This window comes from Aotus nancymaae, unplaced genomic scaffold (genome assembly GCF_030222135.1).
Source record: "Aotus nancymaae isolate 86718 unplaced genomic scaffold, 86718_ANA_hifiasm-v0.15.2.pri h1tg000058l, whole genome shotgun sequence".
NCBI lineage: Eukaryota > Metazoa > Chordata > Mammalia > Primates > Aotidae > Aotus > Aotus nancymaae.
Genome location: NW_026988472.1, coordinates 38568593 through 38595875, shown reverse-complemented (window position 1 = coordinate 38595875; position 27283 = coordinate 38568593). Strand labels below are relative to the sequence as shown.

General features: G+C 35.1%; 1 protein-coding gene across 6 annotated transcripts in view; it reads right to left on the bottom strand.

The window, feature by feature from the left end:
- The window catches only part of RPS6KA3 (ribosomal protein S6 kinase A3), a 122565-nt gene that overhangs the window by 80617 nt on the left and 14665 nt on the right, over positions 1-27283 (bottom strand). For 2 of the 6 annotated variants that reach the window (XM_012477573.2, XM_012477627.3), the window contains exon 2: positions 9613-9669. In XM_012477573.2, the coding sequence (XP_012332996.1) occupies positions 9613-9669 (57 nt within the window). Of the gene's footprint in view, positions 1-9612; positions 9670-10359; positions 10381-15404; positions 15442-16407; positions 16502-27283 lie in introns of all 6 variants that reach the window. The other 4 variants (XM_012477597.3, XM_012477581.3, XM_064364462.1 and 1 more) reach the window with 4 other exon arrangements.

The window sequence follows — 27283 nt, the reverse complement described above, 5'->3', positions numbered from 1 at the left end:
GTAATGTATTTCTGTCTATTAATATTGTCACTTAATTTCTCCTCCTTTGACGTACTGATTAGATTACTTAGACAAAGAGATTTCTTAATACTGACCTATGCCTATATTTCTGGGAAAAATCCATTGTTTTAATATAATTCTATACTTAATTTGCAAATACTTTATTTAGGAGTTTTGCATTTATATTCATAAATTAAATTGGCATATGGCTTCCTTTTCTATGCTAACTCATTTTCAGGGCTATGCTAATTCTATAAAACAAACTAGAAGGCAAGGGAGACTTTTTCCTATGTTTTGGGGCAACTTAAAGACCACAGAGTGATCTATTTCTTGAAAGTTTCAAAGATTTTTCTCTTAAGAAATCAAGGAAAATGTGGCACATATACACCATGGAATACTATGCAGCCATAAAAAACAGTGAGTTCATGTCCTTTGTAGGGACATGGATGAATCTGGAAACCATCATTCTCAGCAAACTGACTCAAGAACAGAAAATCAAACACCGCATGTTTTCACTCATAGGTAGGTATTGAACAATGAGAACACACGGACACAGAGAGGGGAGCATCACACACTGGGGTCTGTTTAGGGGGACTAGGGGAGGGACAGTGGGGGGTGGAGAGGTTGGGGAGGGATAACATGGGGAGAAATGCCAGATATAGGTGACGGGGGATGGAGGCAGCAAACCACATTGCCATATATGTACCTATGCAACAGTCCTGCATGATCTGCACATGTACCCCAGAACCTAAAGTACAATAAAAAATATACATTAAAAAGATAAAAAAAGAAATCACTGAGCTTGGCACTATAATGGGGAACAGAAAGTTTGGTAGTGCTAATTTTTTATGATTTAAATTTCTCCCAAGGCTATTGGTATACTGTTTCTCTCTCCCTTCCCAAATTTAGATTTTCCTAAAAAACCACAGATTTCACCAACTTTCATATTAGTATACTGCTACATTTAGTATTCTATTAAGTTTTTGAAATTAAACCTAAGAAAAATTTCAACCATATGCAAAAGTAGACAGAATAGTATAACCTTCATGTGCTCATCACCTAAGTTTAATAATTTTCAACTCACAGCCAATCTTGTTTCATATGCTCACTTCCCCAACTCCTGTAATTAGTTTGAAGCAAATCTCAGACATTGTATCATTGTATCTGTAAATATTTGGGTTGTTATGATGTCTTAATCTCCTTCCTATCTATGCTTATATCCTGTTTTGCTTTCCTAATGTTGTGGATTTGCTTTTGTGTGTTTTCCCTTGTTTTCTAATTTGCTGATTTTTGAAATTTTATTTAATTCCTTCCTCCTGCTTTTTATAGGTTTACTTTGTAGTTCTTTTTTTCTAGTTTCCTTCACTGAGTCATTAGTTGCTTTATTTGAATTCTTTTATCAATAAAGTTTTCTTTCAAGTATAACAATAACATTTAAGATACTACTATATTCTAGGCACTGTGTTTTACATGAAATTATCTCAGCTGATTCTCACCAAGGAGGTACGAACTATTATCCATCCACACTATGGATGAACAGACTGAGGCTTAAAGAGAATAATTTGCTGCTCAAGTTCTTACAGTTTGGACGTGGAAATGGTCATGATGTCGGTGGAAGCATAACCAGGTAAGTTGGTTTGGGGAAGGAGAGTGCACATGAATGGTTGGTGGCTGACTTAGGTAAAAAAACAGGAGGTGCTAAACCTTTTCAACAGACCCTGAAGGAAGAGGGCTGAGTATGGGGACCATGGTAGAGTTCCTGAAAACTTTTCTACACCATACATTATACTTGTCTGGCAAAACCCCAACCACGGTCAAACCCAATTATTAACCATCTTCATGACCCCATGATGACTGAACCCTGTTGAAAAATAAAGACCTATCTGATAAAAACTTAAAATTAACATGTTCTTAACTGATTCCATTGGATACTTTTTTGTGTGTGGATCATTCCTTTTTTCAGACACTAAAAGATTTAATTTATAAGGACTTCTATCTATGTGAAGGAGTTAATTTTTTTAAGCATGCATCCATCAATAGATAGTGTTATAAAGTGGTAAGAGCCTAAGGTTTTAAACCAGAGATGGGAAGTAAGTTTCAGGAAGATGATCAACTTGAAACAAATGGTAGTGACTTCCTAGAGCAGTGAGCAGGATTTTCTAGAGCACTTTCCAGGCCCTGTCTCAATGGAAAGCATGCTGTTTCACTCACAGAATCTCCCGTGGGCATGAAGAGAGGGTGAGAGGCAGCAGCACCATAGCCCCAGGTCTGAATTTTGCAGTAAGTCACAATATACCCTACCTGGTATCACTTCTCTCCCTGTCCACACATTTTTTTTTCTTGCTTAGACTGAAGTTCTTTTTACTTAGTCACGCTTGTCTAAAACAGTTAAATTAAAATACTCATTTAGGTAAAGGGGTTACAACTTTCCATATGCCAGTATTTCAGGTTGACTCAACCAACCATTCTCATTTGAACATAATTAAGTCACTTTGCTTTCTTTCAAAATATGGATGAGATCACCGAAAATGAAGAAATGGGTATTGTGCTGAATACACTAGAAGAGAAGAGAAGCAATTTTAGGTCAGAGGCACCACACGAGGGAGGCAAGCCCTGATAAAAAGGGGAAGGTCTTTTTTTTTAAGCTCTCAGGGGTAGAGGAACGGGATACTAGAAGTGAAAAAATAGCCCTGAAAGAGAGCCAAAAATGTAGCAAAGGGAAACCTTTGCTTGTGCTTGAAAATTTTCCTGGTGTATACATACTCTATTTAATTCCACCATGTAGTACTAATTATACTGCTACTTATCTCAGAAATATTTTCCTAAATGGCATACACTTACATCTACTAGGGTATTTTCCCCCAAGCTCTGAGTGCTCAAATACACTCTCAGCCAATGAGAGTTAGAGTGGCAGACAATACTCTACACAATTAGTCAATAAGTGTTATTAATACACCATGGTACAAATTTTCCCTGCCAATGAGCACTCTATTGTATTTTCCTGTGTTGAGTGAGTAATTCACTGCCTACTGTCTACTCTGCTAGGGCTTCTCTTCCCACAGTTTGTGTCTGAATCATAATAACTATAATAGGTGTGCAATGGTGTGCTGGACACATGGCTGTAAGGATCATTTTGGATGCTCAAATGCAAGTTTTAAGGCAGCTTTGTGTGAAGTAAAAGTTTTTACTTCAGGTGAGTAAAGACAGGAAAGGGTTGAACCTTTAGAAAACCAGAAGAAAGAATAACAGCATTAAAATTCCAACGGAAAAGAAGTGGTGGTTCACGCTTGTAATCCCAGCACTTCGGGAGGCTGAGGCGGGTGGATCACTTGAGGTCAGGAGTTCAAGACCAGCCTGGCCAACGTAGTAACACCCTGTTTCTACCAAAAAATATAAAAATTAGCCGGGTGTGGTGGGATGTGCCTGTGATCCCAGCTACTTGGGAGGCTGAGGCAGGAGAATTGCTTGAACCTGGGGGGCGAAGGTTGCAGTGAGTCATGGCACTCCAGCCTGGGTGACAGAGTGAGACCCTGTTTCCAAAAAAAAAAAAAAAAAAAAAAACCAAAAGAAGTGGATCTGAGATATGGGAGACAGGCAAATGGCAGGACAAAGAACAAAGGCAAGAGAAGGAGAGATGAAGTATGTGAAGAACAGAAAAGTCCAGCCAGAACAGAATGGCTCTATCACAAATAGAAACCTGGTGGACATGTTCAAAAGACATCACAGGACAAACTATATACTAAGAAGGTCTGAGTTATGATATTTAATGTTTAGGAGAAATCGGGCTCTCCCTTAAGACTATCCTTTTAGTCAAACTGATTTATCTCCAACACATCTCACTTTTCCTCTCTTTGACTTTTGTTTACACTATTTTCCCATAAAAGTGCATTTACCCAAATGTTGACATCTACTTTTCAAAAATCCTGCAGCTATTTTTCAAGACTCAGGTTAAATTTCATGCCTTCTGTGAATTTTTGCCTGGTCATACCAGTTACAACTACTTTCTAAATTCCACTTGAATTTTTATCAAAGACTAAAGAGTCAAAAAGCATTTCAAGGCTTATAATGAGAAAGCAGCAGTACTCTATGCTCTTGGTACCCTTTCAGCTCTTTTCATTGTTCCCTCTGGTATTTTCTTTTATATGATAAATAATAACCGTATAATACTTTCTCTTGATTCATCAATTTCAGATATTACCATTAGACATCCTATTATAGATGACTTGGCACTCATATCCCAGATTTTGGTTAAATCAATATTTACTCTTCACAATTATTATGACTATGTAAACACTGTTCACTGCTGAAGTAAAGAATATACTTGAGTTACATCTCTTGTGTACGATTTTTGTTTTTCCTTAAGTTTACAGTTGCTCTGTTTTTTAATTCGTTTTTTTTTCTTCTTTGTACCTATTTCAATGTCTTCCTACTCTGCAAGAGCCTCTCAAGTGAATTTTCAATACTCAAGCCTATTTAGATTCATCACTTGTATTCCCCCACCTCCTCCCTCAATCCCATTCCTGGAGATAACATTCCCGGAATTATCTGTCTACTTCAATCTGGACTGAATACTCTCTAAGCTTACTGAATGAACTAGTCTTCTGAAGCTTCCTTTAGTCATCATAATGGGAAGAAACTTTCATCATGCTTGCAGTACTTGATCTTTTGTTTGCCAAATCCCATGTCTCTCTTACTTAGTTAAGAACCCTCTAGTGTTGGCAGAGCCCATTTTCCAGCAACTTCCTAAAGTAGGTCAGTATCTGAAAATATCTTGGTTGAAACATCTCGAAGTTCCCTATGTAAATTATTAGTAGTTGACAAAAGGAAAACTTTTAATTATATATAAAAGGAAAATACAATTTTAAATTATAAGGTTAATAAATATTTTGACATTCATTTGGATTTAATATCATTAAATAAATATTAAATACCAGGCTTTTATCTGACACCTAAGCCTAATTCGTATAATCTGGAATGATCTGCTCAACAGTTTCATCCACGTTGCTGGTAATATCTTAGTCCTGCATCTTTCTGACCTATCTCTAGAATGCAGGTTCTTGCAGATGTAAATGCTACTAAAGCCATGAGTAGGAGAAAGTACAAACCACGTAATATCATGATGGAAATGCTTTTAGACTACAGAGAATAAAAAATTTGGAGGTTTTCCTTCTGATTGTTTTTACATTTGCTTACATGTAAATATATATACTATAAACTAATTAAGTAAATTGCCTCAAATTATTTTGGAGAAGGTAGGAATCTGCCTGGGTCCCTAAGCTAGTTAAAACCTAATCCATTTATTCATTTAATTTACAAATACTTATTGAACACCAACTGGATGCTAGACACAGACATAAAACAAGGAATATGTCAGACTTGGTCACAGCCTCATTCAACTCACAGTTTAGTAGGGAATATAGACTAAGTAAAAAAGCAGTGAAATCTAGTATGGTGTTGCCATTTAGGGTATGCATAGGTCCTATGGCAGCAAAAAGGAAGAACACTTAACTCAAAGTGAAAGTGGAAGTGGTAGCTGTACTGGGAAGACGTCTCAGTTGAAATGATATCTAAACAGATCTGAAAGATGATCAGGAATTAAGTGGTGGGGATGGCGGTAAGGGAAAACAATTCTGGGAGAAGGAACATTCCCTATGAAAGCCCAGAAGCAAAAGAAAGGTGATACATTTGAGTGACTGGACTTTCGGTAGAGGGGAGAGGTGTGTGGCTAGAGAGGACGTGGAGAGAAGTGTGCAAACCCTTATTATGCAGGGCCTGGTAGGTCATGTTATGGAGGTTGGGCTTTTATTTAAAGGAAACATAAAACTATGGGGGTGTTTTAAGCAGGTTAAACTGATCTTATTCTTCCACAACTGACATAATGTTCATGACAATTTGTTTGATTTCTGAAAAGTCAACACTCCTAAGATGCTAAAAACCATACAGAAACACATAACTTTTAAAATATATATATGCAGTAACCAGATGGAAAACATAGCAGAAAAAAATCCCACTTACAACATAACAAAGACTATAAAACTATAAAATGCTCACAACTTATCTTAACAAATGTATAAGAACTATATGTAAAAAAACCATAACTTTTTTTTTTAGACAGGGTCTCACTCTGTTCCCCAGGCTGGAATGCAGTGGCATGCTCATAGCTCACTGTAGCCTCAAACTTCTGGGTTCAAGTGATTCTCTGCCTCAGTCTCCCAAGTAGCTGGGACCACAGGCACACACCACCATGCTTGGCTTATTTTTAAATTTGTGCTAGAGACTGGGTCTCACTCTGCTGCCCAGGATGGTCTCGAACTCCTGGGTTCAAGTGAATCTCTTACTTCAGCCTCCCAAAGTGCTGGGATTACAGGTGTAAGCCACCATGCCCAGCCAAGAAACCATAAAATTTTGAAAAGGATGTAAAAGAAAAACAGAAAAAAGAATGTTCATGAATGTGAAGACTCAATATTGTTAAAATAATTTTTCATGTTAATCTGTAAATTTAAGGCAATTCTCATAAAAATCCCAATAAATTTATCAGACATACTTGACAAGCTGATTGTAAAGTTTATCTGGAAGATTAAATGTGTAGGACTACATTTATAAGACTTAAGACTAGTTCTCACAAAAGTAAAAAAGTTGGGAAGGCTTGCTTTACCATATCAAAAAAACATATAATAAAATGACAGTAATTGAAAAAGTAAGTAAAGTCAAAATATTCAGGGGGGTTATAGGTTGAATTGTGCCCTCCAAAAAGGTGTGTTCAAGTTCTAAACCCTGGTACCTATGAATTTGACCTTATTTGAAACCAGTGTCTTTGCAGATGTAATTAAGATAAAGTCATAATGGAGTGGGACGGTCCCAATCCAATGACTAGTGCTCTTATGAGAAGAGGGAAATTTGGACACAGACACAAACAGGGAGATCATCTGATGCCTGAGGCAGAGAGTGGAATGATGTATCTACAAGCCATGGAATGTCAAGCATTGCTGGCAAACACTAGAAGCTGGAATAGGCAAGGAAGGAACCTCCCCGAGAGCCATCTGTTGTTTTAAACCACGCAGTTTGTGGTAATTTGTTATGGCAAATTAGGAAACTGATACAAGGGGTATAAGACAATTTTATACATGATAAAAGAGGTATCTCAAATGAGTGGGGAAAAGAATAGATTTTATTTATTCAATAAATAGAGGTTAGGACAATAGGCTATCTATTTGGAAAGAAAAGTTAGCTTTCTACCTCATACCAGGTAGATTCCAAGGGGATCACAGATCTAAATGCAAAACAAAACAAAAAACACCAAAAAACCATAAAAGGTCAAAATGTAAAAGGATATTTTTATAACCTTAGTGTAGGGAAGGATTTTCTAACCAAAGCATGAAACCCAGAAGTCAGATGTGACTATTTAAAAATGAAAACTTCTGTACGTACTACAATGAAAGACACATAATGTTTAAAAAAACATATTACAAGATATATAATAGATGTGGAGTTAATATCCAGAATATATACAGAGACTGTACAGACCAATAAGGAGACAACAAGTAACCCCAAAGAAAACTGAGCAAAACATAAAATAACAAAGGCCAATAATGTATGGATATTCAACCTCACTAGTAATCAAATGAGATGTAAATTAAAATGGGAAAGTTGGCAAGGCATGGTGGCTCACACCTGTAATCCCAGCACTTTGGGAGACCGAGATGGGTAGATCACTTGAGGTCAGGAGTTTGAGGCCAGCTTGGCCAACATGGTGAAACCCTGTGTCTACTAAAAATGTAGAAATTAGTCGGGCATGGTGGCAGGTGCCTATAATTCCAGTTACTGAGGAGGCTGAGGCAGGAGAATGGCTTGAACCCAGGAGTCAGAGGTTGCAGTGAGCTGAGATCGTACCACTGCACCCCAGCCTGGGTGGCAGAGCGAGACTCTGTCTCCAATAAGAAAAAAAAAAAAGGGAAAGTATTATTTATCTAGAGTCACTCAAATTAAAAATATTTTCTAATAATATCTAGTGTTGAGTAGGCAATACACAAACAGGTATTCTCATATACTGAAATTTTGAAGGAAAATTTGATAAATGTCTATTGAGATTTAAATGTTTATACCCTTGGTTTCAGTACATCCTTTTCTAAGACTATATACTACTGAAACACAAATTCACAAAAATAAATAGGAGAAAATGACATTAAATATAGGATATTCACAAAATAGAATACTGTGTAACCACTTCAAAAAGAGGTAGACAGATCCAGCTGGGCATGGTGGCTAACATCTGTAATCCCAATGCTTTGGGAGGCTGAGGCAGGATAATTGCTTGAGGTTGGGAGTTCAAGACCAGCCTGGGCAATATAGCAAGACCCCATTTGTACAAAAAACACAAACATTAAAAAAAATTATCTGGGCGTGATGGCATGTGCCTGTAGTCCTAGCTACTAGGAAGGCTGAGGTGGGAGGGTTGCTTGAGCCAAGGAGTTCGAGGTTACAGTGAGTCATGACTGCACCACTGCACTCCAGCCTGGGTGACAGACAGAGAGACACCTTGTCTCAAAACGCCCCCCCCAAAAAAAAACAAAGAAGAGGTAGATCTATATGTATTGTCATAAAAAGATGTTCAAGACATGTTAAGTAAAAAGAGCGAGTTGCAGAATATGTATTTTGTAATTATACATAATAATTATGTAAAAAATGTCAAGACGACTATAACTGAGCTGCTGACAATAGTTATTCTGTGTGTGGTGGTAGGGAACAATTTATTAATTCATTTATGTAATATTTAATGAGTGTCCATTATGTGCCAGGCATATTGGTTTAGCTACTGGGAATTCAGGAGTAAACAACAACAAAAAACCAGATGAGAAAATGGTGAACATCCACTTTCTATGTTAAACATATCTGTGAAGTATGACCTTTATATTTTGTCTTTAACAAATTTATGATCAGTTTGGTTCTTTAAAAACATAAGCTTTAGGCTGGGCACAGTGACTCACGTCTGTAATCCCAGCACTTGGGGAGGCCAAGGTGGGCAGATCACCTTAGGTCAGGAGTTCCAGACCAGCCTGGTCAACATGGAGAAACCCCATCTCTACTAAAAATACAAAAATTCAAAAATGAGCCGGGTGTAGTGACAGGCACCTGTAATCTCAGCTACTCAGGAGTCTGAGGCAGGAGAATTGCTTGAACCCGGGAGGCTGAGGTTGCAGTGAGCCAAGATTGCCCCATTGCACTCCAGCCTGGGTGACAAGATAGATTCCATCTCAAAAAAAAAAAAGACCCGAAGAAACGAAGAAACATAAGCTTTAGGCACTAATGAAAAACTTTCAAAAATATAAAGCAATTTGTTTTGTCTTTCTCTTAAAATCACTCTTATCAAATAGTTTTTAGAGAGGTCCCTAGCATACTCAATAATGCACTTTGATAAAGTTAATGTGAAAGGACCAACGAGTTTCTAATACTGTAAAATGATTACTCTGCTCAGGTGAAAAATAAGAATAACTTTACAGTATTTCATTTATCTTTTATCTTTTTTTTGTCTGTGCTTATCCATTATTTATATATATTTTTCTTTTTTTAGTATTTCATTTATCTATACCCTTTGTGATAATATATTTTACTTACAGTTTGTGGATTAATCTCCTCCTCTCCCATAGGTTCATCCATAATTTGCTGTCCATTCTGTGAAAAGCACAGCAAACAGAAAGTTACCAAAACAGACCTCACATCAGTTAAAGTTAAATGAAGGCAGACAAAAAAAAAAAAAAAAAAAAAAAAAACAACAACTGAGGAAGATTTTCACCCCTAAAGGGCTCTAATGAAGTAGAACCACCATATAAGTATGCAGTTGCTAAATTTGCAACAGGTTGTGCTTCAAAAGTTAATTATTTGAAACTATAAAAACATTTTTCCATGGAAGTAATATAATAAATGATTATTACCTTTCCACGTGAGCCCTTGAGTTTAATAGTTAAATGCATTACAAATGGTCTTATTTAAGCCTCACCAAACATCATTTACAACACTGTATGGCAAAACACATTCTAAATTCCAACTTCATTCATAATTAATCAAGGGAACTGATTAATTATTTCAGAGAAAATTAAGCCCAATCTCTACATCGAAATAAATTCCAGATGGGTTAAACATTTAAATGTCAAAAATAAAATTATACAAGTATTAGAATATAAGTGAACAATACTCATGGGGTAAGGAGGGTTGAAATCATAAAGGAAAAATGACATTTTAATCTATAAGTTTAAAACTTCTGCCAGACATGAAAAAAGATAAAAGACAAACTGATTACAAAAAAAGGCAACATATAACAAAGGGTTGGTATCCTCAATACATAAAGAGCTTTGTTTTACAAACCTGTAAGAAAAAACGATGAACCTCAACAGAAATGAGCAATAAGGGAAAAAAGAGTTCAGCCTTAGTACTCATCAAAGAAATGCATTTAACCCAAAGATACCTTTTGCCTTTCAAATTGGTAATGATTTACAAAAAACAAAAACAAAAACATAAACAAAACCACATACAAACAAAAAACCACTCAGTGTTAATGAGGGTATTGGGGAAAGAGTACTCTGGACATACTGCTGGAGAAAGTGTCAATCAGCACAACCTTTCAGGAAGGCAATCTGAGTCTGTATTTTAAAAAAACCAAAATAGCACACATAAAATTTTGAAATGTCTCATCGATTCTACTTCTATTTTTTTAAAAAGTAGATTAAGTGTACAAAGATGTACATACAAGAATGCTCACCATAACTTTTATTCCAAAAGAACTTCAAATTGGAAACCTAAAATTCCTAACAATAGAGAACTAGTTAAATATATTATGGTAATCCTTATAATGGAATACTATGCAGTCGTTAAAATGATGATAAAGATGTAAATTCATTGACATAGAAAGACAGTCACACGTAATAAGTGAAAAAGCAGTTTACAAAACAATATGGATTGTAATGATCCCATTTTAAATAAATATATACATGTTTCAATGTATATATTTTTATGGGAAAAACTCTGGAAGGATATACACCAAAATGTTAACAGTGGTTATCTCTGGGTGGTAGAATTTTAGACAATTTAAATGGTTTATTTTTGCTTATTTGAATATTCTAATGTGTCTACAATGTCTACAATGAGTATGTATTATTTGTGTAAGTTTTAAAAATCACAAAAGCGGAAGCCAGGAACACATAGTTTCTTCTCTCATTCCCTCAGCTGGAAAAGGAGTAGCCCCTGACTATTAATTCAACAAGTATACAAGGATGTAAGCTAACCATTTTTGGAGCATTATTACCTGGGAAAAAAAGGCAGCCCACCTATCACTTCAAACTACACAGGAGGCAGCTGATCTGAATATGAACTCCCTTCTTTGTTCTTCGCATCCCTATTTACCATTCATTCATTCATTCATTCATTTCATTTCATTCAAGCTATGTTCTAGGCACTGAGCTGGAGATAAAAGTTAATAAAACACGGCCCCTATCCTAGAAGGGAAATAGTGCCTAGAAGGCAGAAACAGTGCCAAAATTCAGGAAAAGGTGGGGAGGCAGGTATAAAATCTTTATTTTCCTAAGGTATGTTCAAAGGCTCTAACACTGTCCTCTTCTTTGGTATAAGGACACTCATATATCTAGAATATTTCTTTTCCCTCAAAGTGACAACCATTTATTCAACTGACTACTGGTTGTTCTTATCCAAATGTTCCAAAGAACTAGCTCCTAACAACTGTGGCTCTGTTGTCAGACATAGAGATTCAAATTCCTATTCTTGCCCTATGAAGCCTTGTATAAGTTCTTAAAACAATCTAAGCTTTTCAGTTTCTTTATACGGAAAATGAAGATTGAAAAGTTTTATCTTCAGAGGGTTGTAGTAAAGACTAAATGAGTTAAATGATATAAAACCCTAAGCATAGTGTCTGGCACTTAGTAAACAATCAATGTCAGCTATTTTTCTTATGTCCAAAATTCAGTTACCTCACCTGCTCAATTACCTACCAACCTGCTCCCTCTCCTGTATTTGCCATCTTAATGAAAGGCACCATCATTCATCTAGCAGCCCAAACCAGACTTTTTCATTAATTGTGAACGATTATCTTTCTGTAACACAGACTTGCCCCCATGACTTCCCATTGCTTGGCGTTTAGAACCCTCAGTCTAACTTGAGCTACATGTACGTTTTTCTTAGGAATAAAATTTAAGAACCATCTGTTCCTTGCAATTTTTAATGTATGCAAAACAAGTATCACAACTTATAACTTACTTTTAAAGAAAAGTGGTACAGGAGAAACAGCACTAAACTTGGAATTTGTAGACCAAGGGTAGAGCCCTAGGCTGCTGCTTATAAGCTTTATGATTTGAGGCAATTCAGACTTTCTCTTCGCTAGCCTATTTCTTTACCTGTTCAAAATGAGGATACTTGTCCTGTCTACCCAAAGGAGTATTACCAGGCTCCAAAACGAGATAATTCAGAAGAAAGAACTTTATAAATGGTAAAGACCTGTATCAATGCACATTACTATTACTAAGGTGAGGTAGCCTCATGAGGATAAAATAATACTCTGTGAAGTCCTTTTGATCTTGGAATTAAAAAAATCTTTGAATTGGTACGGCATCTCAAAAGTCTTCTGTTCCTATTACATACATCATATGTTTAAATTCTTTCTACTTTGTTCTTACACTTAACGTTTAAATACTACCAGGACGAGAATGTACTACCTCACTAGGCACTATACTATCTCTGAAAAAGTACTGCCTGCTACATGAAATTTTTCATTATATAGCAACTTTTCTCAGCTATGAATTCTCTTTAAGAGGATTACTAATAAATGATGACTAACTTGCCTGTACTGTATCTGCAAAGTCACAGGAAGTCTGTGACTTTGATTAGAGTCATAAATCTACATCTATGACTCTAATCCACCCTGAGTCTTGTCTTTTCTAGATAACAAGTTCCTTCAAACATTTCTTTAAGACAGCTAAGACTCATCACCACCTTTTTTTCTGAGCATGCTCCAATTTATCTTAAAGGGTGGTATATGGAATTATATGTAATTAACATTTCAACCCTCATACGACCAATGCAGAGTAAAGGGCATATTACCTCCTTTGACCTAGAAAATAAACTTATGTTAATACAGTTCACATATGCATTATTTTTGGAATGCCCTCAACACAATGCTGACATATCAAGTTTTCTGATTGAATCCTTGTCTTCTTTACTTGCACTGCAACCACACCCTGCATCCTTTATCCATACCTGTTGTTACTCTTCGTTCCATGAATAAAACTTTATTTAAAATTTTTCATTCATCTCTTTCCAGCTGTGATCCATTGCTAGTCTCTAAAGATTAGATTCCAAATCAGTCAATCAGCCTCTTCACTATTTTTAGCTTCATGTCTTCTCAAATTTTACAATAAACTTTCTTTTCTCAACTACTCACCCAGCTAATAGTATAGTATATACTAACAAAGCAACCTAAGAAAAAAATTGAGTGAAACATAATCTGAAGGGTATTTTATGCTCCACTTTTTGTAAAAATATCTACATCCTGAGTTTAGCAAAAATTTAAAATATTGAACAATTTAATTTTTAAAGCAGTGAGCCAATGTTATCCTATATACCAGTAAAGCTTTACAAAGAGCTTTTTCTACCAAAAAAGCATCTTTATTTAAATGAAACTTTTCTATAACTTAATCAAAACAAGGATTCAAATAATATCTATTAGAAATGTGCATAAAGTTACTTCTGCAGTTAAGTTTCCCATTTGGAAAATGACCCTTGGTTTTATTAGATTAGGTTACATGGATTATCAGTCTTACTCAATATTTTACTTCCTATTGTTCCCCAAGTTTAAGGAACAGTATCTGTTAAACAAGAAAACATATTTAATTTTAAGAAACAAGTGGGAAAAAAAAGTGTTCTAAAGCTGGCCAGTACCACGTTTAAACCCCAACTCTGTCACTTACTGGTGTAGTTACCTGAACTTGGGGAAGTTATTTAACATTCTGAGCCTGAGTTTCTTCATTCACAAGATGCACATAATATCTATCTCATAAGGATGTTGTAATTAAAAAGATCCACCAAGAGACAGTATATGTTCAGTAAATGTTACTTCTTTTCCTCTCTTTTGCCTCAATTGACTGTATAACATTTACATTTCTACAGATAACTTCTAAAGATGTAATGCAATGCAGAAGTATAGGAGAGTGTTGAAATACCTGTTCACTACATTCAATTTTCCATTCACTACAGTCAATTTTCCACCAAGCAGGGTGGAAGAGATCATTTATATATGTGCTATATTTTTATACAATGTAGCTAGAGAATGAGTATGGACAAAAAATAGTTTAAAAGTAAGGCAAATGTATTTATCCTCTCTCATCCCACCATAATGCCTTCCAGCCAAAAATCAGAGCCTGGCAGATTGTATATATGCAAATATGATGTGAAATACTGGAAAAGGTTAGGAATTGCTAATCATCCTTTACTTTGTTAGCCTGAAATGTGTATAAAGTCACACATTAGAATAACCTACAATATGGGTCTCATCAGAACAAATCAGATAAAAGAGATTGTTCCCTTGACTTTCAGCAGGTATTGCTTTCAATGTTGTAAAAATTATCACCTAAGATCATTTTCCAAGCTTAAAGAGGAAGAACAATTCAAGTAAGTATTTCTGTACCAAGGCTTCAGGAACACTAGAGTATTCCTAAGTATTTTAAGGAAAATTCTGATGTTAAAAGTATTTTATTACTTTAAAAACTTGCATTTTAAGCAATTCTATTAAGCAGATTGCTTTGTTGTAATGGCATGTTACAACAATGTCCTTTCCCAGTCTGCTGTTTGATACCTCTGAAAATATAAAATTAGTTAAAAAAATACTTTGATTTCAGCAGGAGATCATCATGTATAAGTATGCTAGGACCAAAAAATAATCTGTGACTGATAAAATACTACCTTGAACTCAGCAGGGCATACCATCTACTGACATTCTCCTACCTAGAAATGAAATGGACATATGGACATCAGAAGAATCTTCACAGAGAGTAACAGTCTGAAGTAACAGGAAGGGAGGAGGAAAAGAAAGGATCCAGAGCCCTAGTGTATTAATATGGAGACCCAGGTTGTAGGAATGAGCAAGGACCATACTTTTTTTTTTTAATCCACAGGTACATCTACCTTCCAAACTCCCTGATATCAGCAGTGGTTTTCCTGTCCAAAAGCTTATGCAATAGGAATTCCATCATGAAGGTGCTGAGCATGAGGCATTAGAAACCTCTCTCAAACTTTGGTTAAGATACCATCAAATCGTTCAGAATCCAACGAATCTTCTATGCAATCACATTGAAACAATAAGTAACAAGCACTTTATATTCTTAATAAGGAATGTATATAATCCTTACCAATGTGACAGGATTAAGAATCAGCTCCTCATTTATCCTAAGGAAATATCAGAGATGTGCATAAAGACTTATGTACAGTGATATTCATCATACTCATTATACTGAAAAATAGAAAACAATCTAAGTGACCAATAAGGGACTGGTTAAATAAATCATAATACATCTATTCATATGTAGGAATACTATGCAATGGTTAAAATCAGGGCCTCAAAGAAAATTTAATGATGCAAAAAATATGCTTGCAATATATTAAATTAAAAAGGATACAAAACTATATAGTATGACCCAATTTTGCATCCCCCCTCCCAACATGTGTGCATGTAACTGGCAAAACATATAAAATCTTATCAGTCATTACCTGGGTCATAGGATTTTCTTCTTTGTACTGTATTTTCAAAGTTATATGCACTTATTATGTATTAATTTTATAAAGAGAAAACAATACATGTAATTAGAAAAATCAGTTTATTTCTAGTTAAGGTACCCTTGTGCCTGCTTTACTATTCCTCTAGCTACTTAAGGTCTTGTTAGTACCCAACACTGTTCTATTTTCTAGATGAGAGTAGGAATGACCTCTGGTTATATCTACATTTTTAAGTTTAAGAGGACCCTTTCAGAAACTTTTTTTTTCCTGGTCCTGTGGTTGTGGCCAAGTTTCAGGCCTGGATCCACCTCACATTTTTTGAACTGTTACCCTCTAAGGGGAATTCTGCTTATGAAACAAGAGTATGTTGAGATAAGAATAAAGAAATGATAACATAGTAGCCAAAATTAAATCTGCATTGTGAATAGCAAGTATTAGAATTGACACTGCAGAAAACGAAATCCATGCCACAGAGAACAAACTTGAGTAAATGAAAAAAAAAAAAAGAAAAGATTTAAAAAACTATGGAAGACAGACATAGAAATAATCTATGAATAACAGATGTTCCTAAAGAAAAAAAAAACAGGCAGTTTAATCAATCAAAAGTATAAGAAAACTTTCCAGTTCTGAAAAAAATACCTGAGACTGGAGACTGAGAAGGTTCAACAGAGATCATCAACACCAAGACATGTCCTGGCAAATGTTTTTAAATTTCAAGGATAAAGATATAATCCTACAAGCATACAAGCAGAAAAAAAATAGGTTATTTCAAAGGAACTGAAATCAGATTGACCTCAGATTTCTCCTCTGCAACAATAAAATGCCAGAACAATGAAGTAATCACTTACAGAGAGTTGAAAAGGAAAAGTTATGATCTAAGAATTTTATACCTCATCCTAGCTTTTCATGTACAAAGGTCACAGGAAATTATTCTTAGATCTGCAAAGTCAAGTTTTCACCATCCTGGTAGTTAAAAAAAAATAAATTGTTCAAAGGTACATCCTAGACCATCAAAAGAGAATAAAAAAAGAGATAAAGAATACTGAGGTAGAAAAGAACTGGAGAAGTATACTGACACCCACTTAGTATCTAGAAATAACTGAGTAAAATAGTTAATCCCACTAAAGAAAGGGGTCAATAAGGAAGAATAATTGATATAAGTATATAAACAATATGAAAGAAAAGAACACTTTAGAAAGTTAAAAGTAGGATTTGTAATCTCAGGTTAAATTAATGTGAACTCAAAATAAAAGAGGTAGTAGGAGAAGCAAAGATTCTAAATTCTCTTTCCTAGAAGGATATTTTAAAACCATTATTTTTAGTAACAGTAAATATAAATTTTGGAATGTTTTGAAAAACCATACAGTAACCAAGAATAGATATTACAGTCCAAATCACTAAAGAAATAATGGCAGAGACTATTAATAATACTTTTTGCAGGCATCACATTCAACCCTAAGAACATGAGTCAGGTATAATTACTCCTATTTTATAGTCGAGGAAACCAAGGCTCAGCCAAGTTAATTACTGAATGGTAGAAGCAGGATTCAAACCCAGGTCTTTTTACCTCCATAATTCTTTCTTCTATATTTTATAACCTCCTCAAACAATTTGTATGGAAGAAGAAGAAAACCTCACAAGAATAAAAAATATAAAACAACAGAAATCATTCCAAAAGTAATAATGTAAGAAATGTAAAGTTTAAGTGTCTAATTGTACAAGGAAGTGACTAGATGTTATTAAAGAATTACTGATGTTCTTATGAGTGATGATGGTAAGGTGTTTATGAGTTTTAGAAGTCTATCTTTTCAGAAGTATAAATGCAAATATTTATCGGGGAAGGGGGTGGTTGGGAGAATGAGAAAAGGAAGCAGAAATAGAACAAAATTGGCCATGAGTTTGATAATCCTTGAGGATGGGTTATGGGAATATGGTGGTTCATTATACTACTCTTTCCAGTTTGGTATGTGTTTAAAATGGTTGATAATCAAAACTTTAAGAATCAAGTTATATTTTTTAAAAAGTAAACCAACAACTGTTTACTACTTTAAAGAGAAACTCAAACCAAACAGGTAAGTATAAAGAAAATTAAAACAAATGTTTATGGCATTAATACCAAAAATAAAATATAAGGCAAAAACTTTATGCTGATTAAAAGTCATTTTATTTTAATTAAAGATATATAATCAATATTAATATACACAGTAATAATGATTGCTATCATTTACTGAGCTCTTACCACATACCAGGCAAATGCTAAGCACTATTATCTTTGATGCTTCTTAACAACTTAGTGAGGTATTATCACCAATTTACAAATGAGGAAATTAAGCCAAGATAGGTATGTCAATCTTTCTAAGCATTGGATCCCCAGCCCCCTAGCAAAATGCCTCGCACATACAGTAGGTGTTCAATAAATATTTGTTGAATATATGAGAATGTCTAGTATACTGCCTAAGGCTAATAAATAGAGCCCAAATTCAAACCTAAATCTAATTCTAACCCCCCTACTCTTTTGTTCTTTGTTTTGAGACGGAGTCTGGATCTGTCACCCAGGCTGGAGTGCAGTGGCACAATCCTGGCTCACTGCAACCTCCACCTCCCAGGTTCCAGTGATTCTCCTGCCTCAGTCATCCTGAGTAACTGGGACTACAGGTGCGTGCCACCACATCCTGCTAATTTTTGTATTTTTTAGTAGAGACTGGGTTTCACCATGTTGGTCAGGCTGGTCTCAAACTCCTGACCTCAAGTGATCTGCCCACCTCAGCCTCCCAAAGTGTTGGGATTACAGGTGTGAGCACATGGCCCTAAAACCCCTACTCTTAATCACATAAAAATCTTTTAATAATATTCCATGCAAGAGTGCAGAGGTTTATTTCCTTCTGTGTATGTTTATTTTTCAGATTTTCTACAATTAGCATGTTATTTTTTAAACAAAAAAGTCATTAAAAACAGCAAATGAATAGTATTGAACATTTAACCATGACTAAACCAACCACAAAACACAAAAGCAGATGCTTTGGAGACTACGACATAAAATAAATGGAAACAAAATGGATGGGAAAATTTTACTGTACTAATATCAGCTAGCATAATGAACAAAAGGACAGAGCATTTGAAATAATTTATATTAGAACAGGTAGACACTGAATTTTATAATGTAAAAAGAATATGCGTTCTTTTCAACTTTTAAGTTTCTATAAAAAGTTATAAAAACTGACCATGTTCTAGGCCATAAAGTAAATTTAAAACTTTTTTTTTTTTTTGAGACAGGATCTCGCTCTGTCACCTAGGCTGGAGTGCAGTGGTGCAATCTTGGCTCACTGTAGCCTCAAACTCCTGGCCTCAAGCAATCCTCCCACCTCTGCCTTCCAAAGTGCTAGGATTACAGGCATGAGCCACTGCATCTGGCCAGCTTAAAATTCTTAAAGGCAGGAATTACACAGATCACATTTTTGGATTATAATAAAATATTAAGGAAATAAACTAGAGCAGTCACTCAGAAATTAATATTCTTCTAAATAACTACTGGGTCAAGGAAATAAGTAACAGTTATCATTTATTCATTGCCTATTTTGTTCAAACTACAGTGCTACCTATGTTACACATACTCTCATTTAATCCCGATTTATCATTAAAAACCATCTATGAGGTAAGTTATTATGTAGAGAAGAAAAAAAAGTTAGGTTGACAGTTTAATAACTTGTCCAAGATCATAGAGCTATTAAATTTGCAGATAATTAAACCTAAGTTCAAATCAAAGCTCCTACTACTTACATAGAAATACTGTTACATTGCTGTAAGAATTCATATACAGGCATCTAGCTATGCTCATTTTTCTCTATTCATAAAATAGTTTTGTAATAAATGTGGAGAAAACTAGAGTTCTTTAACATAACAAGTTCTGAAAGTATCTATTTGTTAAATATGCTATTCTAGGAAGGTTATGGTTCATTTTTCTAACATATCACTGATCAGATATAATATTTCAAATTATATAATCTCCTAAAAGGGATTTCTTTAAATATATTCATTCTCATTAGGGCAATGAAAAATGAAAGAAAACATAAAAATTAGGTAAACAAAGTAGGAAATATATGAAAAACATGACTTGCCACTACATTTATTTCTAAAAACTGGTGTATCCTTGGAAAAGTCACTTTTTTCCGGTACTTATCTGTAATCCGTAAGAGTTCTATGTAATCTTGGCCAGCATGGATTTGAAAGTCTGCCACTAACTGCGGGCAAGCCCCCAAGCCTAAGTTGTGGTTGCTTTATCCATATATATGTGACTATCCAGGAGCTTTCTCAGCTTGAAAGTTTTATGATCTTCTATAAAACTTTAAGGATTATAGTTTTAGATTAAAGTTATTTAAAATTTCGTGGGGTTTTCATACCCAAGGAAATTACTGATTCTATGTTTGAAGCTGTTTTTATGTTACTTCTAAGTATAACTTTTTCTTCCACTTCTGGATTCAGAATAGTTTTATCTATATTTGTCAGTGGTACTTTTGTTCCCCAATGTAAACATAGATAATGCCAAAGAACTGATTGTACAACTGTTGTCAACTGAAAGAAAAAAATATTTTTTGTGCAGATTAAGGAACTTAAAGCAATTTTATAATTTCCACAATCTGACCTATTATTTTACTCAACTAGTAAAGTGCCAATTAAAAAAATGGCATCCACTCCTAATCCTATTCCTGCTTCTCCAATACCTTCAAACCCTACCTCTCAGTACATGATGGCGTTGGTAATATTCTTCAAATCTGGCTGATGATCAAAATTACCTAAGGTTCCTGTTAAATATATATTACCTGGACCTATCTCAGCTTGACACTGAATCAGAATTCCCAGAAGCCCCATGGTTAAGTATATTATTTTTTAAACAGGTATGTTAGAGGACACCTGTGATTAAACAAGACTGGGAAATCCCAGTATAAGGATCATGAGTTCTGGAGTCTGATATATCAAGTTTCAAAGCCTGGCTTTGTTCTTTATTATAGGTGTGACTTTGGGTAAGTGACTTAACAGGAATCTCAGTTTTCTAATCCATAAAATTTGGATACTAATTATGCTGGAGGTTGTGGTATAGCTCAGGATGCCCAGCCACATTGGGTGTTTTGGAGGTATCAGCTTCTCCTTCCTCCTGCTCATCTTGCAGGGGAAATGACAACTACTACTATTTGAGTGGATTTTGAAGAACCCCTTGCCCTAATGGGTCCACTTCCATTTCTACGGCTAAAAATCTGAGTTCTGGATAACCCTTTATTACTTGGGTTAGTTAATTCAGGTGTCCTATGAACAAGTCCAGCAACTTATTCTGGTTTCCGGAGGTTTAATGAAGCCCTCCTATCCAAAACAGATACACCATTATGCTGGGCTTCAAAGTCCCAGCTTTTATTTGCTGTGACTGTGGCAAAAACCATTTAAACATCTGTTTCCCCATCTGTAAGACAAGTGATGCTAAATGTCTGCTGAACTGAATAAACATTATTGATAACATAACTGTTAATTAACACTTAAATTTATATATACTCTTACAAACATCTTTAATAACTTACAAGTAAAATGATACAATGGTACTTGCTCAGATACACAATAAATCAGAATCTGTTTAACAGGATTCCTGTTTGTGTAGTATCAACTGTATTTCAATACAAAGTGTTTTAGATATGCTTCTAGGTGAATTGACTTAGGAAGAAACAATCCAAATGATTCACTCTAATTAAAATATGTACATCTATATTTAAAACTCAACCTAGGTATAAACATAACCTAGTAGCAAAGCCACCAAAACTAATTTCTGAAAAGATAACCATAAATATAGTTTCTAATTAGAGCTCCATGATTAATTCTACATGCATATGTATTAAGCATAAGTAGTATTAATAAGAATACTAGGCTGGGCACAGTGGCTCATGCCTGAAATCCCAGCACTTTAGATGGGTGGATCGCTTGAGGCCAGGAGTTCAAGACCCGCCTGGCCAACATGGTGAAACCCTGTCTCTACCAAAAAATATAAAAATTAGCTGGGCATGGTGGCACATGCCTGTAGTCCCAGGTACTTGAAGACTGAGGCAGGAAAAATACTTGAACCCGGGAGGCAGAGGTTGCAGTGAGCTGAGATCGTGCCACTGCACTCCAGCCTGGGTGACAGAGTGAGACCCTTGTCTCAAAAAAACCAAAAAATTTACTAAAAATTGTTAAGTTTTAACTGCTCACATAAGCAATAACTTAGAGAAACCTAAAGAAAATTTTAAAAGCTAAAAATCTGAGTTTATTCAAAACAAAGGAAGAGTTACCTCAAATCTTAAAAACCAAGAAAAAACAAACTTCAAATCCTTTTGTAAGTAATTTAAATTACATTAAAGAACCATAGCTTTTTTTTTTCTCATTTTTTCAAATTGTTCTTTAACACAATTCAGTTCTTCATTTAGGGCTTGTCCTTTGCTTATGTTTATTTCTAGGCATTCAATATTTTTGTTGCTATTTTGAATCTTTTTTCCATTATAGTTTATGTTTATGGCTCATAAGCAGGAAAGCTATTTGTTGATTTCTGAATACATTTTGTCTAATATCATCTACTAGACTATCGTTAGTTTTAATAAACCTTTTCAGAGGATTTCCTTAGATAATCAAAGTGGATAATTATATCATATATGAATAATCTTTTATCCTTTTGAATACTCTTTGATTTCATTTAATTGCATTAGCAAGCTCTTCTAGAATGTAAAATAGAAGTGAAAATAGCAGGCATAGCTTTAATGAAAATGCCTATAAAATGTCCCTATCAAGCATGATGCTGGTTATTGGTTTGAGATGATTTTTTAAGTATTAAGCACACACCCTTTTATTCCTATGAGTAAAATTACTAGGAATAAGTTTTTAATTGAGAATAGACATTTTATCTAATGCTTTTTAAACTTGTTTTCTTACCTTTAGAAATGATCTAATGATCATAAAGTCACAGGAAGTTGTAAAAATAATACAGGGAGGTCCCACACACCACTTCACCCCAGTGGTAACATCTTATATAACTTCCTGCCAAAGCCAGGAAATTGCTGCTGGTACAATGCACAGATCCTACACAGATTTCACAGGTATATAGGTGTATGTGTTTTCTAGGTAATTTTATCCCATGTGTAGGTCTCTATATCCACCACTACAGTAAAGATACTGAACGGTTTATTGCCACCAGAATCCCTCATGTGGCCCCCTTTATGACCATATTTCCCTCTCCTTTTCCTAATTCCTGGCAATCAGTATTCTCCATTGCAATGATTCTGTCATTTTAAGACTGTCCTATAAATCATACAGCATGTAATCTTTTTTCACTCAGCATAATTTCCTTGAGAGTCATCCAAGCTGTTGTATCAACAATTCATTCCTTTTTAGTTACCGAGTAGTATTATTCTATGATGTGGATGTGCTAGATTGTTTGACCATTTCCCATTCAAGGACATTTGGTTTCTAATTTTTGTATAGTACAAATAAAGCTGCTATGAACATCTGTGCACAGACTTTTATGTGGATGTAAGTTTTTATTTCTCTGTGTTAAATGCCCAGGAGTACAACTGCTGGATCTTATAGCAAGTATATGTTTATTAATAAATGGTCAAACTATTTTCCCAAGGGGCTATATCATTTTATATCCTCACCAGCAATATACGAGTGATCCAGTTTGTTTGCATCCTCGCTATTTGATATTGTCACTATTTTTTATTTTGGCTGTTCTAATAGGTATGTAGTGATACCGCATTTTTTTCACTTCCCTGATAGCTAACCATGCTGAACATCTTTTCATATGCTTATCTGCTATTCTCTTTAGCGAAGTATCTGTTCATTTCTTCGGTCTATTTTTTGCCTGGATTGCTTGTTTTTGTTACTGCTGAGTTTTCAGAGTTCTTTGAATGTTGTAGATACAAGTCTGGTCTCAGTTACAGGTTCATCCCCTTCACAGAGTCTTCTTCATAGATAAAAAGGTTTTCAATTTTCAGAAGTTCAATTTATTGCTTTTTCTTTTATAGAATTTGCTTTTGGTCTCATGTTTAAATGCTTCATTTAGCCCACAGTCCTGAAGATCTTCTCCTATGTCTAAATTCTAAAAGTTTTCTAGTTTTACATTTAAATCCATGATCCATTTTAAATTAACTTTTGCATAGTGTGAGGTTTGGGTTGAGGCTTGTTGTTTTACCTATAGATGTGCAATTGCTCCACGCACCATTGTTGAAAAGGCTATTTAACCTTACATAAAACTGCTTTTGTAACTTTGACAAAAATCAGTTGGCTGTACTTACGTGGGTCTATTTTTTGTCCTCTATTTTATTCTTCTCATCTATGTGTGTATCCCCTTGCCAATACTATAGTATTTTGAGTCGTAAAGCTATACAGTAAGTCTTAAAATCATGTGGAATGATTTCTTCCATTTTATTTTTAGAGACAGGGTCCTGCTCTGTCGCCCAGGCTGGAGTACAGTGGTGTGATCATAGTTAACTGCAGCTCCTGGGCTCAAGTGATCCTCCTGCCTCAGTCTCCCAAGCAGCTAGGACTATAGATGCATGCCACTAGTCCTTGCTAATTTTTTTAAAAATTGTTTTTCTTGAGATAGAGCCTTGCTATATTGCCCAGGCTGGTCTTGAACTCCTGGCCTCAAGTGATCCTCCCTCTTCGATCTCCCAAGGCGCTGGGATTACAAGCATGAACCACCACACCCAGCCCTTATTTTGTTTTAGGTATTTTAATTCCTTTGCTTTTCCATGTAACTTTTAGAATAAGCTTGTGTTAAACCCATAGACAAATATGGGGAGAACTGACATCTTTGTTACATTGAGTCTTCCAATCTATGAACATCATACATCCCTGATTTAGCACTTGATTTCTTTCATCAACAGTTTTCAGATTTCAGCATCCAAGTCCTATACAAGTTTTGTTAGATTAATGCCCAAGTTTTTAGCAATTATAAATGACAGTTTATTTCTGTTTCCACACATTTATTGCTAGTATATATGCAATCTATTCTTGTATGCTGATCTTGTATTTTTACAACCTTGTTGAACTCATTTATTAGTTCCAATTTTTTGTAGATTTCCAAGGATTTTCACTAGAAACTGCACACCACCTGCAAATAGGAAGTTTTATTTCCTTTTTACATTTTTATGCCTTTTCTTTTTGCCGATTACATAGTAACAACTACTAGGACAATGTTGAATAGCAGTGGAGAGAGTGGACATCTTTGCCTTGTTCCTGATTTTAAGAGGAAAGCATTCCATCTTTCACTATTAAGTTTTATGTTGGCTGTGGGTTCATTACCAAGTTGAGCAAGTCCCCCTCTATTAGTTGGCTGAGTTTTTATTATGAATGAATGTTTAACTTACCTAACTTTAGTTTTTTCTCTTTCCTATAAACCATTTTATGACCAAGAAACAATATGTTTTCTTCACTAACATCATGTGATTTGTCTTCTTTAACCTTTTAATATTATAGACTACCTTGAATGATTTTTGAATGTTGAAAGAGTCTGATGTGGAATAAAACCCACTTGGTCATGGCATACAATTCTTATGTGTTGTTGGATTTGTTTTGCTAGCATTTTGTTGAGGATTCTGTGTCTATCTTCTTCAGGGATACTGACATGTAGTTTTCTGTACTATCTTTAGGTTTTGTTATCAGGGTAATACTGGCCTAATGAAATGAGTTGTGAAGTATTCTCTATTTTCTGAAAGAGATTATGTAGAATTTATGTTATTATTTCTTTATTCCTGATCGTCTAAGTTTCCTTTTTTTGTCATTCTCTTTCAGGGTCTGCTACTCACAAATTCTCTTAGTATTCCTGTATCCAAGATCACTCTGACTTTACCTTTATTCCTGAAGGATATTTTCACTTAGTATGGAAATCTGGGTTGATAGCATTTTCTTTCAGCACTTGAAAAATTGTGTGCCATATCCTTCTAGAATTCATAGATTGTTCTGAGATGAGGTCTCACTGTGTTGCTAAGGCTGGAGTCCAGTGGTGTGACCATGGCTCACTGCGGCCTTGACTATCTGGGCTCAAGTGATCCTCCAGCCTCAGCCTCACCAGTAGCTGGGATTACAGGTATGTGCCACCATGCCTGGTTATTTATTATTGTTGTTATTATTTGTAGAAATAGGGTCTTGCCATGTTGCCCAAGCTGGTCTCGAACTCCAGGGCTCAAGCAGTCTTCTAGCCTCGGCCTCCCAAAGTGCTGGGATTACAGGGGTAAGCCTCCCACAACGCTAGGATTATAGGTATAAGCCACTGTGTAGATTCTGATGGGAAATCTGCTGTCATGTCAATTGTTCCCTATAGGTAATAGTTATTTCTCTGTAGCTACTTTAAAGATTTGTGTTTAATTTTCTAAAGTTTGATATTTCTTTTTTTTTCTGATTTTATTTTATTTTTTAAATTGAAACTTGGTTATTTTTATTTATTTATTTTTTTATTGCATTTTAGGTTTTGGGGTACATGTGAAAAACATGCAAGATTGTTGCATAGGTGCATACGTGGCAGTGTGATTCAAATTTTCAATTGTCATAGAACACATAACACAAAATTCACTATCTGAACTATTTTTAAGTGTATGGTTTAGTAGTATTAAGTATATTCACATTATGCAACTAATCTCCAGAACTATCTTGCACAATTGAAACTCTGTATTTATTAGACGATAACTACAAAAAAAAAAACTACTCATTTCCAAAAGTTTGATTTTGATTGCGTCTAGGAGTGGGCTACTTTGGGTTTATCTTGTTTGGGATTCAGTTAGCTTCCTGAATTTGTACAGTATGTCTTTTGCAAAATTTGGGGAAATTTCAGCCATTATTTCTTCAGGTCCACTTACTTTCTTCCTTCCTTTTCTGGGACTCTGATGACATAAATGTTAAATCTTTTGTTAATGTTCACCAGGCCTTTGAGGCTCTGTTCATTTTCCAGTTTATTTTTTCTCTATTGTTCATTTCTATTGCTTTATCTTCAGTGTTATTCTTTCCTGTCATCTCCATTCTATCTAGCCCATGTAGTAAGTTTATTTCAGTTATTGTATTATTTGGTTCTTCCTTATATCTTCTATTTCTTTTCTGAGACAAATTTTTCATTTGTTTCAGTGTGTTTGTGATTGCTCACTGAGGCATTTTTGTGATGGCTGCTTTAAAATTCTGGCCTGATAATTCCAACATCTGAATTATCACAGTGCTGATGTCTGTTGATTGTCTTTTCTCATTCGTGTTGCAATTTTCCTGGTTTTTGGTATAAGTGATTTGTGACTGTCTAATGGATATTTTTGGAGATTATAAGACTCTTTCCTATTTAATCTTTTTTTTTCTGAAGCAGGCAGTCCTCCTGTTGAGGCGAAGTGTGAGGAGCGGGTGAGTGTGTATGTTCAGCTTCCCCCTGGGCTCCACCAACATCACCCAGGCAAAAGTGGAGCAATGACTCACACTGCTTTGTTGCAGATGGGTGGAAGTTCAGCTCCGCTCTTAGTCCCAATGAAAGTAG